The sequence below is a fragment of the Gambusia affinis genome, linkage group LG15 (genome assembly GCF_019740435.1).
Source record: "Gambusia affinis linkage group LG15, SWU_Gaff_1.0, whole genome shotgun sequence".
Taxonomy (NCBI): Eukaryota; Metazoa; Chordata; class Actinopteri; order Cyprinodontiformes; family Poeciliidae; genus Gambusia; species Gambusia affinis.
Genome location: NC_057882.1, coordinates 23319976 through 23338337, shown reverse-complemented (window position 1 = coordinate 23338337; position 18362 = coordinate 23319976). Strand labels below are relative to the sequence as shown.

At 37.9% G+C, this 18362-nt stretch overlaps 1 protein-coding gene across 4 annotated transcripts in view; it reads right to left on the bottom strand.

Annotated features, from left to right (window-relative positions):
- Nucleotides 1-699: 699 nt before the first annotated feature.
- The window catches only part of cpeb4b (cytoplasmic polyadenylation element binding protein 4b), a 43632-nt gene continuing 25969 nt past the window's right edge, over nt 700-18362 (bottom strand). For 3 of the 4 annotated variants that reach the window (XM_044140231.1, XM_044140230.1, XM_044140232.1), the window contains 8 exons: nt 15664-15714; nt 11626-11649; nt 10182-10352; nt 9983-10072; nt 9490-9608; nt 9280-9394; nt 7376-7557; nt 700-5106 (listed from right to left, as the gene is read on the bottom strand). In XM_044140231.1, coding sequence (XP_043996166.1) covers nt 4879-5106; nt 7376-7557; nt 9280-9394; nt 9490-9608; nt 9983-10072; nt 10182-10352; nt 11626-11649; nt 15664-15714 — 980 coding nt within the window. In that variant the 3' untranslated portion in view covers nt 700-4878. The remainder of the gene's footprint in view (nt 5107-7375; nt 7558-9279; nt 9395-9489; nt 9609-9982; nt 10073-10181; nt 10353-11625; nt 11650-15663; nt 15715-18362) is intronic. The other variant, XM_044140233.1, reaches the window with a different exon arrangement.

Below are 18362 nucleotides of genomic sequence, written 5' to 3'. Positions count from 1 at the left end.
ACCTTCCCATACACAGTTAAAAACTATTGAAATCTTGCCATTAAGTAACATCATTAACAGACAAATATTTAAATATTTATTTTCCTTCAGAAAATGTGAACCATATATTGTGGAGCACAATATAGCAATTAGTAAAAACTAGACACTTTAACATATTAAAAGCTTCACCTCAAAAATATAACAAAAATCTGATCAAAATTATAAAAATCAATTATACATTCCAATTAAAAATATACCAATAAACAGCTAAATACATCGTTGACCTAATAATTACAATGCAATCAATCACAGTAGCTTAAAATAAACCAAAAAAATAAGCAAAATGAGCACAAAAACCTTTAATGTTTTAAAAATAACTTCAATTATTTATATTAGTACAAATAGTTTGATTTCTTTTCTTTTTTACAAACACCAGCATGAAAAGGATTACAATAACAGTAGAAAATGACTGTGAAAAACATATTAACATCTTCTTTAATTAAATGTCTGCAATTAAAAATGGCATTAAAGAATTACATTGCAAAGAGTCTTTCTCTGGAAAAAGGTTCAAAAGAAGTATTGCACATAACAACTTGAAGTTAACTTGCAACAATTTACCACATTCAAGTCTTTAAGCTCCCCTTTCCTCCAGATAGGTCTACGTAAGCTCACCGCGACGCACGGCGGGGATAAGTCCTCAAGTCTTTTCAAAACAGTGTTTCTTTTTGTTTGTTTGCTTTTTTTTGTTTTTTATCTTTTTGTCATTTTAATATTTTTTTTTTAAACACGAATGCTCAAAGCCCTGCACTGCCTCATCGGATTAAGTTTATTTTTTTATGTTTATCGCTCCATCATGTGCATCCCTGCAGAGGTCTGCGGATAAGGGGAAGCGGGGGGGAAATCGACACGAGGGGAGTGAGGGGGAGAGCTGAGGTGTCCTTAACGTAATAGTTAAACATTTGGTGCACACCACAACAGTTAATTTTAATATCTAATTCATGTACTTGTCATTTTCTCTTTTTTCGTCATGCATGCTAAGGGTTACAATAGGTGCTAGTTGGCAAGTTCAAGAATATATATATATGTATATGTATATAGATTTTTTTTTTCAAATATTAAAATATCTAAAACACCAAACATCCATTCTTGTGGTACAAGATTCAGCGATAAGCGTGAACCAGATTTTGCATTCTCCTCTTTATAAGTTATGCTCCATCTATGGAGAGGAAACCAAGACAGAAGTTACCATTTCCTCCAACTAGTACAGCCAAGTTTGGAGACATTTACATCAATTTCAAATTAAAAGATTTTTTTTCATTTTCTGTTCCCGCCATGCTTTTATTGAGCAGATCGACTGGAGAACATCTGGTATATGACCAATAAAAAAGAAAAAAATTTAATTAAATACAAAGACCAAGAGAGCTTTCCGCTTTGGTCTCTCCTCTGCAGATCTGAAGTCGCATCAACAAAACTGCGCACTCGTAAAGTTGTAAAGATTCCTCAGCACGGAAATGTATAAAAAGCATAATTGAAAATAATATATATTGAAAGCACTCAACTTTTTTTTGTCCTTTTTTTGAAAAAATGAAACATCTCCGTATATGCAGATCTCTCAGTAACAAAAGTACAAAAGCTACCTTTCACAATGTGAAAAATTGAGGTATTGCAAAAAGGAGTTTCCCCATTTAGTGAAAAATGTGCCTAAAATGACTGTTTGGAAAAAAAGACAAAAAAAAGGGAAAAAAATATTTAGAAAAGTAGTGCATAATAAATGTTTGTATGTGCATGACAAAATAATTTAGCTAGAAAACACTGTACCAAAAAATCAGCAGGCCATGTATAAAATAATCTTTTTTTTTATCTCATTTAAACAGCAAATTCTTCACAAAGTGTTTTTTTTTTTTAAAACTTCTAAAATGCTCACCCGCAAAACTGATGCACGGGGCGCAAAGCGACACCCCCCGCCAATATGAGGATTCTCACTAGTGTGTGTTATTAAATCAAGTTTCGGTACTAACTCCCTGACGTTTCAATGCTCGGCTAGAAGATCGCCACTGAGTGACGGAAAACACCAAAGAAAATGAGAGGGTTAATTTCACTTTTGCTGTGGGAATGTACACTTCAAACTTGCAGAAGTATTTGAGATTTTTTAAAAAAGAAGAAGAAAAAAAAACACGTGCCTGACAGAACCACCTCCGCTTTGAGCTGGGGTCTTTTTCTGTGCGTCTGCAAGCTCTGTTGGGTTTTCCACAGATGGTGTTCACTGTTAAATATATTTGCAGCGCCTGCATTGTGTTCAAGGCCAATCTTTGGTTTGTTGTAGTCCACCAGGGCTTAACGGTGAAACAAAAACTGGGTCGGAGTGATACATTTATAAGCATATATATATATAGAGAGAGAGAGAAAGAGAAATTAAAAAGTAACTCTAAAGAAATGAGAAAAAACATAAAAATCCTGACAGGAAATGAGCTACAGCATGACCCACTACTGCACAGCCATCTTTGGTTCCCATGAGCCACTGGGTGCAACCGAACGGGCCTGAAAACTGCATGTGGGTCACGATTGTGTAGTAGTAGTAGTAGTAGAGCACACTGCAAGAGAATATCTTCATTTATGCTTCTAAAACACTGGATGCTGAGTTGGATTCACTTGGAGGCAAAAAGGATGGAGGGACGTCCCCCGCCCCCTCTGTGAATCAAACGCGTGCTGATGATGTGCAAAGCAGATTAATGCAAACTGCACGCTTCATTGAGCGTCGCTTTCAATCTTGGATGCAAAAGGAGCACTTTTGTTATTAAAGACTTGGGAGAATTGCACAAATGGGTTTTAAGGGAACCAGCAGAGACAGGCGCTTCCTGTTTGGTGCTGAAAAGGTGGCGCCGCACAAAGATACTCATCCCCCTTAAACTTTTTTACATTTCAGTTTATTTTTTCTAGGAAATGCTGTCTAATAAACCAGCACAAAGTAGTATATAAATAACGTATCCACCCATTTTCAATCTGCTACCGCTAAATGAAATTCAATGCTACTAAACTCTGGTTTCATCTACCATCTGAGTTTTGTATGGAGGAAAACCGACACTACATATCACCCTGAATATCTCATTCACAAGGTAAAACATGGCAGAGGCAGCATCTTGTTGTGAGTAGCAGGGTGGTCACAGCAGACTGGATGATGGCTGCAGGTAAATAATAGAAAAAAATTAAGAGGAAAACCTTCTCATATGGGATCATTACTAACCAAACAGCCAGTGCTATAAATAATATGTTAGAATGGCCCAGTCAAAGTCCATGCCTACAAATCTGTGGCAAGATTTAAAATTGGATGTCGAAAGATATTGTCCATCTGTTTAGAGATGGAGGAGCCTGACACAGTTTCCAGTTTACATTTGTACACAAACTATTATTTTCCTCCCACTTCATTATTTTGTGTTGGTATATCGTGAAAAACAAATAAAATAAACAGAAATTTGTGGTTGTAATGTTACTAAAATGTAGAAAAAGATTAAGAGGTATGAAATACTTCTGAAAGGCGCTGTACCTTCACCTCATGTCCCGAATAATCTGGTTTTGATCCAACAACAGGGCCGCGCTCTCGGTTAGCTGCTAGTCTTGCTCTAGAGGCCAGAAGGAAGGGGAAGTGGGGCTGCATTCATCTCTTCGCCTCTCTTCCGTATCCTCCCTTAGCCATACATTCCCATGTTACACTGTATACTGTACGATACTTTACTCCGTCCCTAGCACAACCCTGGGTTTGATTACAAAAATAAGGAGGTGATGAAGCAAGCGAGTAGAAAACTGTGCCTGTTATGTCACTCTCTGTCTGTTGCATCACTTCCCTCTGACTCTCGCTCAAAGGGAAGATTAACACCAGAGAGTGGTACTGTGTTTTTTTTCTTTTCTTGCTTACTTGCTGTTTTTTTCCTTCTTCTCCTTAATGTATTCGGCACATTAGCAGCTGAGTTTGAGGTATTGGTTTTTGCATGTGAAAAATGGAGATCAAAACCCAAATCTGTGTTGCTAAAATTTGTTGTGTGTGTTTTTTTTCAAGTAACGTCAAAATGTCTGTATGGTCTTGGAACTCATAAAAAGAGTTTTTCTTCTTTTTTTTCTTCTTTCGAACAGGAAGAGAAAAGACTCCATTTCTTCCTGCAGCGGGCCCTTTCTGTTCTTCAAAGTTAATTAGAATTCAGCTTTGGTTAACTACAAAAGGGTCTCATATACGGTGTCTTCACTCTTTAAACAAGAAATAAGTGCACTCTTCTTCAGCAACACCTTTGTTAATCACATTTGCTCTGGAGCTTCTTGCAGCAATAGCAAACTTAATCCCACATCTCAGAAATAAATAGCCAATGACGCACTTTTTCAGCAGCATTTGCTGTGAAGACTTTGTACAAAAGGAAAAAGGCAACAGCTCTGCTACAATATAAGACAGCTGAATGTCAAATCAAATGTGTTTTTAAGGGCCTCTTAAAACAAAAGAAAATATTAGGAAATATATCAAAAGGAAATATTCTTTTTAGAAAAATATGCCAATTGAATAGCAGAGTACCATATCACACATCAAAACTTTCCTATATTTATATATATATATATATATATATCTTTTTTTTGAGAACTAATAAAAATATTTCAAAAAATCAGAAAAAAAATAAAATTATGTTACATTTTTCTCCCCCTAAATGGACATATTTGGATACAATTCCAGTTTTTCTTTTCTATCTCCAAAATATTGATATATATTAACTTTAAATAAAACCAGAAACAAAATGTTGTTAGGTGAAATTAGAGCAAAAAAGGAACCAGCAACAGAAAAGTGCATTTATTTGTACAATGATTTGCGACTCCTGCACTACCTCTCCTTCCCATGCTTCTCTGTCGCCTCTCCCTCTCCGTCGCTCAGTTCCAGCGGAAGGAGATGTGGCGTGGCCGGTCACCTCCCTCCTTCACCAGGGGCTTGTGGAACTCGCGGCCGGCGCGGGAGTGGATGGCCGCCCAGCAGTATTCGCAGTAGTACTGCAGGCAGGTGACGTTGGCGCAGAAGAACGGCGCGAACTTGCCGCCACAGCGGGTCCCCTGGCACTCATCGCACAGCTGGTCGTCGAGCACGTATGGCTTCACTTCCACCTAGACACAGAGATGAAGATTAGACTTTTTCTTTTCCCCAAAGCTTCTAGGTGATGTAGATAATAGTGTTCTACACATTACTCATTTCAATATTTTATACTTTTTACAACTCAATGGGTTTTATGAATTCATGGGATATATCTATATAGCAGAAAGGCTTTAAATATTTAACCTGAAGAATTGAGAGTGAAGGAGTGGGAGGGAGGGAAGAGAGGACGACACAGAAACTTTCTTTCCTTCTGAGTAAGTTTTAACTAAGTAAGTCAGTAAGTAGCAAAGTAGCTAAAGAAGAAAGAACAAAAGTAAGTTTTAAGTAAGAAAGTAACTAAGTAACTAAGGAAGGAAGGAAGAAAAAAGTAAGGAAGGAAGGAGTGATGAAGGAAAGAAGGGAAAAAAGGACATTGTAAGTAAGAAAGGGGGGAGGAAAAACAATAGAAAAGAGGGAAACTTGAAACCAGATCTGAAAACTACAAAAAATTATTCCAGACTTTTCCAGTCTGCATTAGACCCATGGAAAGTTGTCTTAACTTTAGATGTTCCCTCCAACCTGGCCAACAATCCCTTCTGAGTTGCTTAAAGTTGTAAATCTTTCCTTGTGGAGAATTCAAACAAGCATTTGACAAAATCAGGTCAGTGTGACTTCTGCAAGCAGATTTACCTGCTTCTTTCAGCTCTTCACAGGGATTTCACATACAAACATTCTGATACTAAAAACCAGCAAATCACTGAACTATGCAAAACCATCATATTTCTTGCTTACAGAATGAATACTACCACTGCTTCCTACTGTTATTAGATCATAAAAAAAATCTGCTGACAGAAGTCATATGAAGGGAAACATTTAGCCCAGGTTTCAGCCTTAAATATTTGTCAGTGTTCATTAGAAACGTACCAATCATATACGGCTGGCAAAGGTTTTAAACATGTTATTACCAAATGATATCTGTTGATTTGATATGTTTTCTGAATCATGAAAATCTAGATTTTTAATGAAACATTTAGTTAACTAATTGTCAAGAAAAAATTCACAGTTATTCACAGTTAAAATTCACCGAATCAATGATTTGGAATCATTGATTCCAAATCTTTGTGGTTAAACTGAAACCACAAAGAAATATAATACTAAACTACTAAACTAGTTTAGTAGTTTGGCTCCATTTTGCTCCTAAACGTCACACAGCATTTTTTAAAAATTTGAGGAGCTTTTTAAGGTCAAATTTAAATGTCAATTTTCATGATAGTTCTCCAAATGCTGAAATCTGTTCTTTTCCTTTTTTAAGGTCAGACTGTACTCCAGGATCAGTCAATTTCACTTTTCACCAGCTTATTAACTTGGCATCGTGCCATTATTATCAGATAGATATTGAAAATGAAATGTGAAAAAACAGCCTACTAGAAGTTCCACCAGGTTGATTTTCAGGTATCTTCATTTACTCTTTGTGCAAGTGCTGGATTAAATTTGCATAATTCACGGGTTATGGCAAATTGTGCACCAGCGCTGCAAATATTAGTGTAAATCCTAAAATAAATAAGCTTGCACCATGAGGGAACCACGTGACTGGAACTGCAAAGTGGTGACGCTGAGAAGCAGCAGAGTTCAGTTTCATCTCCCTGCAGAAGAAGCATTATTGGTACTATTGTTTCGAGGCTAACACGCAGAAATGTCACCTGCAGTAGTAAAAATAAAGTGTTTACAGAGATGCTGCAGAGTGGGAGGGGAGATTTCGGCACCTTTGTTCCAGATGCAAGAATCCCATTTACTGCTCCCACACACACTTTTGTGACTCACAGTTGGAGCACATCTACAGTTTGGATCAGCGCAGATCCTTCTGTTTAACAAGAGCATTACGAAATGCATGGCTCTGATTAAAGCCTCAAAAAGTTAGGCCTGATTAGAGTTTAAGGAAATTTAACTGAATCATTGATTCCAAATCTTAAAGAAAGTCTTGTTAAACTGCTGCCTATCCCTAAGTGAAAAAAAAAAAAAACATGGATTGAAACTTCTTTTATAAGAGAAGGTCAAATAATTCTTCATGTAGGAGGAGCAATGTTTGACACTTTGCAATCCCAGCTTACTGCCTTACTTCCAACAAAAGCATTTTACTTTCAGCAAAAATCTAATTTTTTTGCTCATTGTAAGGAGAAAGGCAGTGCAGTTTGAGGTAAAGGAACAGGAAGTAAGACTGTAGTGTGGAGACGACTTCAGAAAGAGAGGGTCTTCGAGGAGGGAGGTGGAAAAACATAGAGGCTCCCTTTTCTTTCCACTCACCCGTTTATCGATTTCTCCATGCTGCAGCTGTACAAAGCGAGCACTGATAGCAGCAATGTAGCTCTGCTGATTAGAGAAGGCGACCCGCCCCGCTCCCTTGGGGTACTTCAGCTCTGGGTCCGTGTCGATGCCTGCGTAGCAAACTCCACCGTACAGGCGATCCATGATCATGGCCAGTTCCACTGAGGAGGAAAAACAAACCAGCGTCGTTTTAACAAAAGGAGAAATGCTAGGCGTGAAAAATACCTGACACCAAAAATCCAGCACAAATGGCACACGTTGTCGATGTGAAAAGATTCTAAGTTTACATTCAAGTGAGAAAGAATACACACCCTTTGAACTTTTTTTTTACTTTTCTCTTTGTTACATTACAATCATAAACTCCGATGTTAGGATTTTATGTAATTTTCCAACAGAAAGTCATAAGATTGGAAGGTTTTCAGGTCTTGCTGCAGGTTACCAGCTAGATTTAGTGACCATGCCAGTCTAACAATTTAGTTATAACACCGACTGGATGTTTATGGGGTTTCCGGCTCAAGTCTTTAACAGTTTTTGTCTTTTTGTTTCTGGGACTGCCATATATTTTGTTCCATCCATTTCTCCATTAACTATGAACAGTTTCCCAGCTCCAGCTGAAGAAAAACATCCGTACAGCATGAAACTGCTCCTGCCCCGTTCCTGGGGATGAGCAGTGGTGGTTTCCTGATAAACAGGACCGGGTTTTACTTTGGAGGAGTTCCATCTTAGCTGCTTCGTTGCACCATGATGTGGAACCGGGTCGTCTCAAAGATGGGTTCTTCATCAGATGAACTATGTACAGTTTAATGCAGAACATTCAACCAAATCCCATGAACATGGAAATGTAAATGTATAAGTCATTGTAAATTTTGCTGAAGAATGTCACAAATTTTAAACTGAAACCACAAAGAAATATAAAAATAACATATTGAGTTAATGTGCATATTTACATCGGGATGAACATAAAAAGCACCTTGATGACAGTCAGACCAAACAAAACATACTTACTGAATCTCCTGCAAGACTTGTGGCAAACTGCAACTGGGATTTTTATGACTTTCTGTCAATCATAACTTTTTTCTTGCACATCTTGCTCCATGAATTTACTACTGAAATTTCTGAAGTAAATTTATTTATTTTATTTAGGGGTTTTACAGTAAAGAGGGATGAGTATAAGATTATACTTAAAGATTTTATTTACCAAAAATATTTCTTCTAATTCAGAATCAGGTACAGGTACTATTTTCTGTTGCATGAATACATAAAATCCCAATAAAAAATTGTCAAAATGTAAGAAATGAATACTTTTGCAGGGCACTTTATTTTGTTCTGATTTTCAACTAAAAACCTTTGTTTAGTAAAATAGAAATTATGGAAATGACTGTTTTTTACTTTAAACCATCTTAGGGGTTTACAGAATATTTGTTCACTGCTGCAGCTCCTGAACAGATGCTTAAAGCACGGCAACCAGCAGCGCAGACATGAACTAATAATACACATAACACTGCTATTAGGAAACAATACATTTCAATATTCTAAACTGCTCAGCAGGTTGCAAAGAGCTGATTTTAATACCACCAGTGTAGGTCAATGCCTCTGTGCCTTTATTACCCAGCAGGTCTGATTACACAGCAGAGAGGAGTATTAAGCAAATGGGAACAAGGCAGGAAAAGTACAGAATGGTAATGTATTATTTTTATGGAGAGATCAGAAACAAACAGCAGGAAAATTTTAAAGACCTTTCATAGAGGCCTCAAAATATGGGTCATAACTGCGGTATAAATCCAGCCTGTATTCACTGTGCATACCAAAAATTCAACTGTTTTTATTACAAATACTCATTTGTTTTCAGTTTAACCTCCAGAAGAACAAAGAGTGAAAGATACCTGCACGGAGCGGACGGGGAACTCCTCCCACAAAGATGGTTTTTCTTGGGTCCAGAGGCTGAGATCCATCCATCACAAAGTCGCTGTCGTTCAGGTTCCACGGGCGAATCTGGACCTGATGCACAAGCACACAAAAAGCTTTAGACTCCAAAAAAAAAAAAAGCCAGAACAACAAAGAGAAATGGAAAAACTGTGTGACTTTAAACTAACTGGCTTGTCTTTAATGGTAGGGCTGGAAACACAGAGGTACAGTTTGCCGTCCTCCTCGATACAGGCGTCAATCAAGGCCTGCACCGAGCTTTCGTCCTGGAACAGCAGGAAGGCGTAGCCTGCACCAAACACAGGCAGGTCATTCAAGTACAGAGACTCCAATTTAACAGACCGATTATTGTGACTCTGTATCTGATCTCTGAATTCAGGCATGTGCTTTACGTCCTGAAGTGGTCAGCCTCTACTAAACAGGTATAAACTTTATAGATGTTACTAAAAGTGATTCAAATTTCTACCTAAAGTCTGACGCATATGGATGAAGCTGACCTAATACATGTACTGAGGAAAACCAAGAAGCAGATTTATAGATACCAGGTCGCCAGAATATTGCTGTAAAAAAGAATGAACTTTTAGTATTTTTACAATACATGTGGCTGGAACTTTTGTGTACTATGTCACCAGCACACAAACAAGTCTAACTTATTTTCAATACCTTTAGGAGGAAAATAGGATTTGCTCTCTGCTTTGTGAGGCCAGTCCACAAACAGGTGTCCAAACCGCCTGAAGCTGGCAGTTATCTCATCTGAAACAGATAGGAAAATGATTAAAAATCAATTTCATTCAAACACAAAGAAATGTTTGAATGAAATATGAGAGGAATAAGCCTTTGTTTTTCATTTTAATGACTGTACCTTCATCTATGTCTGGGGGCAGTCCACCAACAAAGACCTTGCGTGAGTAGCGTTCCACGCGCTCTCCGTTCTGATGTGGAAAGCAGTGCGGGGAGCCGAGGCCCGCGAGACCCTGGTCAGCTCGCTCGTCGTCAGGGAAACTGTCCTCCATTGGAAAGAGCGAGGAGTGGCCTAAGAAAATAGAAGGTGGTCAAGAGAATAGATTTAACTCACAAGATGATAAGAAAAGGGTAAAGATAAGTTATGTGACAATGGTGATGATGATTTCTGTTATAGATTTTTGCCATAGCAAATGTGGAGAAAAAAAGCAAAAACTGATAGTTCTGTTTTCCTTTGATGCGGCATATTTAAATCTTTTACAACTGAAAATGTCTTCATAGTCTGGTTGATTTAATGAAAACTAAACAAAACAAATTTGTTTAGTTTAGACAGGGTTAAACCCTAAATCTGACAAACCAACAAAGGGTGGTTTTGTCAAAATAGCTGTGGATCCTTGCAGCTCCTCTGGAGTTAGCATGGAGCTTTAGGCTGATTTTCTGGTTAATGATCTCCTACCAGAGTCAAAGATCCCTGGTTTGCACCTTTTTATAGTTGTCAAAGTCAAGGGGGGAAAAAAATCCAACCTACACTTTTCAGAAGAACATTTAAAGTCAAAATTTATTTCCCAGCCAATTAATCACTTAGTTGGTAGATAACATCAAATTCAAATAGTTTGCGATTGAAACATGGGGAAAATGTTCAACTGGTGTGCACACTTTGTGAGGCTGCTGTTTAGGAAGAATTTAATAAAACTAAAATTAAAAGAAATATGAAGTGTGAAAACAAAAAGTAAGAAATCTCCAAAATGTTGTGTGCTCTTCTTGTGGACGTTACTGAACTGTAATGATTTCCCACAAAGCATGCATGCAAGCTTAATCACGCAAACACAGCAGTCCTCTTAAGTCTGAATACTTTCACTGTGGAACATATGTGTGGTGGAGGCTAAGCCGTCCCATCCGAACTGCCCTGAGCTGCTTTATAAAGCTTTATGCGAGGGTGTTAGCCTTGACTTCCACAGTGTGACGTGTGTGTGTTTCCGCTGCAGAATTGGGTAAATGACATATGATGAGTTGTGTACCTCGCTGCCTCATTAACTCTCAGCTAAATGCAACACTGGTTTAATGTTGCAAAACGCAAGTGAGGAAGGGAAATATGCAGAGAGTGAAGCCTAATGAGAGGAAAAGACACAGTTTCACAAGTTTATAACAAGACTCAACATTTAGACAATTTTGCACACACAAAAAAATGTATTTCAAAACACGGGAATCAAATTAAAAAGAAAAGTAGAAAACATGCATGCTATATTAAATAAATCCGAAAACCGTTTGTTAAAGAGAAAAAAGAAAAAATGGTTAAAACAACGTATTCCACAGATGGACATTATAGATTTATGAATATGTTTTACCTCGTCTCCTGCTATAATTCCTGGCTGCATGTCGAACGAGGGAAAAAAATAATAATAAATAAATAAATCAATCAAAGGAGAGGCTGTTTGTAAATATGGCGCAATAAACCAGAGCAATAAAAGTGCCAGGTGGTTCATGACAATGTGCTCCATAGTTAACTCGCCTGCTAGCACTTGATTCTGTTAATCAGCGCTGAATCATAATCAGCCTGCAGTACTTTTCTCACACAAATACCAATTTATGTAAGCAGGTACAGACTGGATGCATTTCATTTTTTTTATAGATTTGTTTTTTGAATCAGTATGTTCAATTTTTGGAAAAATTATTGGTATGAAGTGCTCGAGCAACAAAGATGGCTGCAGCAGATTATAAACAAATGCTTTTTCAAGAAGATGTTTTTATCAAATCTTGCATGTTTCCAAAATTAGAGAATTACTGAAACATTTATTTATCCCAGTAATCCAGCAGAAAGAGCTAGTAGCACTGAAAAGCACTGGAAGAATTGTTCCCTTCTCCAGTAAAATGAAATCAGCATCTCCATAAATCTTGTCATCAGACAGAAGCATGAGGAGATCAAATTTACAAGTAAATGGCTGCAGTGATTGGGACTTAATAAAACAAAGTTGACAAAAACAAATAGTAGTCCAAGCCCAAAATAAACCTGTGGGTTTTAGCACTTGAAGCATCAATGTCTTCTTGAAAAAGCTTTTGTTTATACTCTGCTGCAGCCATCTTTGTTGCTCGAGTACTTCATACCAATATTTTTTGCTTCCACTAAACTTTCTATTATAAAGTTAGGGTTAAGTTCTATAAACAGCCAGCTACTTTAGCAGTGACCTTTTGTGACTTACCCCCTCCTTGTGGCATGTTTCAGTCACTGTCGTCTGAAAAACTGTCAAGCCAGCATTCTTCTGCCTGACTGGCGAGGTCATAATGTGAAATTTTTGGATTTAAAACCATATAACGTATATTTTTTTATGTAAAATTTATTTTCAGAGAAACTAAATTTCAGAATTCCATTAGCTGCAAACCACAGACATCAAAAATGTCAGAAATGTATCACTTTGAATGTACTGACCTGAATTTCACCTTTTAGAACCAAATTACAGGAATAAATTTAGATGATATTCTAAATTATTGTGAGGGATGTGACGTGTGCATTGTGCTTATTTATGCAGAAAGACAGAGTAGAAGGGTCATCTCAGTTCACCAGAGAGGATCAGTACTCAATGCAGAACAGGTATTAGCATAAAAAGCGAGGTAATTAAAACACAATATAATAAAGCCCACAGGATGTATAGTTAAAAGACTGAATCAGGCCCAAATAGGCCATTGTAACCCTGGAGACACCCGAAGCTAAACCTGGAAATGCAGAATAACTGCAAAAAGAGCAGCTACAGAAGTATCCAAGAAAAGAACTGTGTTTGGACTTTAATCTGCAGATTTGATTAGTTAAGCAGTTTTAGGAAAACAGTGTGCAACTGATCCATTTTACTGAGTTTGACTGCAAAGTAATAAAAGAAAGTAAGCGTGCACAATTACAGGCAACAGTGAGGGGAGTTGTGAATTAATCATGCAGCGAATAACGAAGAAGCAGAAATGAGACTAAAGCATATCACTTTGCCTAATCACAGCCAATCAGGGGACCTGATACGATTCAAGGATGGCGCTCTCACGTCAGAGCTTCAGTCAAACAAAAGCATTACTCTGCGAGGCTGGTCAAGCAGCTCCAGCCTGAGAACAAAGCAGTTTGTATTTGAAAAAAAGTAATGTCCTTTCAGTTATAATGTATAATTTTCCAAGCGGATGCAGTAGAAGCAGTTGGGGAAATATGAGGGTGAAAATTTGAGTTTTTTAAACAGAAGAGTTTAAAAAAACCAAACACAATCTCCAATTGCAAGAACCCGGAATGGGTGAAGAAGAGGCCGGAACGCGGCGGCAGTAATCCTCCCTTAGTGGACATTCCAAACCAGATGGACATTAACTCTGCCGGGGAAGGTCAAAGGCAGCCAGAAACGGAGAAAAATACTGAGAGGCAGTAAAGCAGATTGAAAGAGAGCAGAGAGTGCTATAAAAAGATGTGTGTGTGCATGTGTGTTTGTGTGCGTATATATGCGAGTGTGAAAGAGAAAAATAGATTAGAAGCGATGGAGAAATGAGCTGATAAAAAGCCGTGTGGGGGTGAGCAAAAATGAGAGTGACTGGAGGGAGAGAGGATGGGGGGAGGAAGAGAATGAGGAATGCAGTCTGTGTATCCTTATGAGGCAGAGAGAGAAAACCAGGACTGGTGTGCAGCCTCTATCCACTGGCACCATCTGTCTCAGGGCACCATGACAGCTCCTAACCATGTGATCCAATCATGTGACCCAGCAGGCTTTTCAAGAAACTACTGGCAGTTCCTGTTTTACCCACCGGTCGAAGCCCGTACAGATAATGTTAAAACACTGCAACCACAGAGTGATGAAGGAAGAGATTGCATGACGGAAAGTTTCAATCTCATTGCTAAGAAAAATCCTATTTTGCAATCATGCTCACACGCTGAAGCACCACAGGAGCTCACTAATTCTAGACAAAATCTAGGACATCTTCCACAAAAAATCTTCTGTATCTATCAAACCACTGCTTTTTAAAAAAAATAATTTCATTTCATTAGATTTCTTACATGCTTCTCTATTTCAAGAATAAAGCAATAGACGCAGCCACAAAATTAACAAGAAGGTAAAGAATTTTATATACAAGTATTCAAGCCTAAGCTCCTCTGCAAGTGAGAATGGAAATGATTATTTTGCTTTGAGCTGCAAAACAACAGTATATTTCCCTCAGCAAAATGTCATTAGAAAGACGATATCAGCCTCTATTTTAACAGGGTAACCGGATGGTGATATGGTTGGAAAAAAAGAGGTGAAAAAATGTTTAAATGGTCTTTCAGTAGGAAAGCCATGGGAGTTGAACTAACGGGCTAATCAAGTCTAAAATATTGCTGGTTAGGCTGGGACTAATGGACTAAATATGTCAATGTTTCAATGGGACATGGGTAACCAGGTTTTGGAGGCAAGAAGCATCCTAAAGATTTCCAACCTCATAAGGGCTTAAATTCTTGAATGTAATTTAAGTCCAGCAAGAAAACAAAGCAATATTAAAATATGATCCCAAAAATTTTTTCTCCAGCTTTAGAAGCACACCAAGAAGTCTACTTTTGACTGTTATCGGCTAATGTTCAGTATGATTGGTCGGTCAGAATTTCAAAAGTTCACCACTTTTCTGATCAGTGAATGCACCAAACTAGGTGCAATCATTTCATGCTGACAACACTCTTTGGTGTGAACGTTCCTGGACTCAAAGTTAAATATTTTGACTATTAACAGTGTGTTTCAAATGTATTACAAAATACAAAAAAACCTAACAGCTACTTAGAAGAAAACAGTATATGGTAGTTTGAAGCATTTTCCTGCTTCATTCATGCTACGAGAAAGAACAAGATTTTCAGTCACTTTAGATAAGGAGGTTAATTAAAGTACAGAAATACTGCTCTATTTCTTCCTCTTGACCCTTCAACCTCTCTTTTGGAACATGCTGCACTTAAAAATGTTGGGAGGGAATAAGACACAAAGGTGGCAATTTCAGCTATGGTAACCATGCTAACTGCTAATATAACATGCTAGGACACATTTAAAATGTCAACTTGGTCATTCTTTGTTTTTATTTTCGACAGGCAAAACCATATTTTACATCAACTGCTCTCTCAAACACAGGGTGTAATACTATGTTTATACCTCCAATTGTGTTAAACAAAAGTTCAGAAAAAAATGACATCTTTTTAGTCCTGCTGAAATACCAAAGCTGCCTAAAATCCTTATCAGCAGGTTAAACGTTATACAAAAACTACACATTTGCCTCAAAATTATAACCATTACGCCTCTACTTTATTTAAAGTTTCCCATTTGATGGGATTTGTATATAAAATCCTTTTGATGACTCATCTTTCATTTTCTGTGTTAGTAGACTTTTGGGGAATGTGTTTAGGTTGCCATACATACCATTAAGGGGCAGAGGGTTGTCCGCCCCAGGGTGAGGGAACCCCAGACGACCTACACAGAAAAACAAAACAAAATGTGTTTCATGTAATATCTTTACTCTATTTTAACTGTGCAAGTCTTTCCAGAAAACAGTCTAATATTTCCTATGATCCAAGTTTGGAACCGAAAGTAAAAAAGCTTTTGGATTGGACCAAAAGTAAAGAACAAACTACAAAGTTGGCTTTTATGATAATGGTGCAGGCTCCAGAAATGAAAGGCTGTTTTTTTTATGGCAACCACAACAGGAAACGAAAGTGTAATCATGCAGCAATCCAAACTGTATGATTTAGCAGTTTTTAGTCTGGTTAATAAGCAGACTAAAAGTTGATAAGGTTCACTGCTGCAGTATATGACAAGATAAAAGGTAAGAGTCAAGATACATCACACTATCTGAATAAGACTCACTCTGTAGCTAAAATTAGCTAATGTCCGGCTGTAGGAAAACGTAAAAAATAATCCAACGTTCACAACTTCAGAGACCCTCTACACAACATATAACAGATCAAGAGTTCAGTGGAGGAGCAGTTTCAAATTGGGATCTTCTAATTTAGAAGTCTTAAGTTTTTTGAGTCAGTGAGAAATACAATGATACACATCATGTTCTTTTTTAATCCAGACACTTCAAGGTTGTGTCTACATTCCAAAAGTGTTATCATGAATTATCAGCCACAGTCAAACATTTCCATCTTGGCAAGAAAAAGCCAAGAACTCATGCTCACAGATAAAAAGATTCCATCTCTTCAGGACATCTGACGGGTTAAATTCCAATGGAAAGTTTCTGTACCTTTTTTAGCATATGAAAATGACAAATGGGAATAAATGTACAACTTGACTGATGTTTTGGGTTTTCTTTTCTTTTATGGGTAGGCCAAGCCACACAGTGATGGATGAGCACATGGCAGACTGAATCATGATTGTATACAAAATGACCAGCAGCTCCTGTGGAAGGCTGTACTGTATGAGGTACCACAGGAAGTGCAGTTTCTACTGGGCCTTCTTATGAGGGCCATTTCAAGTCCTGTGACCTGGTATCTGACTGATGTCCTGACCACATGCAACACTTAATTTAAAAAGAAAAAAAAAAATCAAACAATTAAATAAATACAAACGCGAGTGTTTTATGAACCATCACTGACATGAACTGATAAAAGTTTACTATTTGAAGTCAAAAATGTTATTAACTCTTCACCACTCCATGATGGGCTTGCTGTGAGAGATATTGATGCTAATACTTGAAATCCTTTCCATGAACACCACAAACAGAACTCATCTCAGCTTTGTTTTTGGTATACAAGGACAGGGTACCAGTTAAAACCAACCCAGATATGATACATTCTCGTCCACTCTTCCATGCCGGGACGAAAGCTACATTGCTCTTTTGAAATCAGAGCTTGGACGGTCAGCTGGAGCCTCTTTCCAACCTCCGAGATTAAGCTTCCCCAGGGAGACTGGGATGTGCAATCACTTAATTGCTGGAAGACATTCTCCTGTCATTTTCTTCATAATTGGGAACACTCCCCAGTCTGCCACTTTACAATTACTGTTCCAGTTCTTCAAACAACACTTTAGAGGTATGTCAACCAGAAAACCCAAAAATGTCCAGAGCCGTCACAACCAGACTGAATGTCGTCCACCCCATGTGTTTGGTGCCGGAGGTCTTTTTATACCTTAGAATTTAGTTTCACTATGTATTTTTCATATATACGAATGAAAAATATGTATATTTTTTATATGTAACTAACTGGCTCTTTGTTAGATACTGTGGCTACAAAATATGAACCATCTCTCTCCTTCACATTCAACTCCATTTTCCATTCTGTATCCTCATACCATACTTTTTACATTGAGCAATTTGCAAGAGCCACCTCCCAAACACACAAATACATGTTATGATGCCAAACAATCTTCAAAGTTATGCAAGGCCTGCTTGCACCAGAAAGGATAATGAGATGAAAGAACTGAAATAGTGCAGTCATTGTTGTGTGGGTACGGACCGCCTGGTGATTGGTGCATTCCGATGCCCCTGTCACAAGGAAATCTGTGGGCCCCTCCTCCACACTCTGCGAACTGAACTCACAGAACAGAGGAAACAGAACCATAGGGACTGACCCAAACCAGATAAAGACTGCAGTGTGACTCTTCACTGCAGAATTTACCTATTTATCTCCCTATGTGAATTAGCCAGGTAATAAACACAAGGTGCACTTAGTTGCACCACCTGAAACTCAAAGTCCAGCTTTCCTTCCCTTACAGGCAAAGCTCCAGGCTGACATTACAGATTTTAAATCTCTGAGGAGTAAACAGGTACACATTAACTCAGTGTGTCTGTTTTGTGAAGCTTATTTGCATGCTGCTGGCTGCACACAAACAGTCCACTTTAAAACACATGTATGAACAACCTCGCACAATGCAGTGGTGTGTTTATGTGCAGTGGACAAACAGAGGAACCCTTTCTGTCAGTCGGAACAATGCTGGAAGGGATTCAAAGCCACTTCTGTGGACATTTTGTCTCGCCTCTTCCCTTGCTTTGTTGTGCTCAATTTTGCTGAGCACGTTCAGTTCAAATGAGAAATTTCAAGATTTGCTGTATTTATTTTACAAACATTTGCTGTTCTATCTACATGGATGCATTTGTGTGACAAATTGAAAAAGTGCTAACT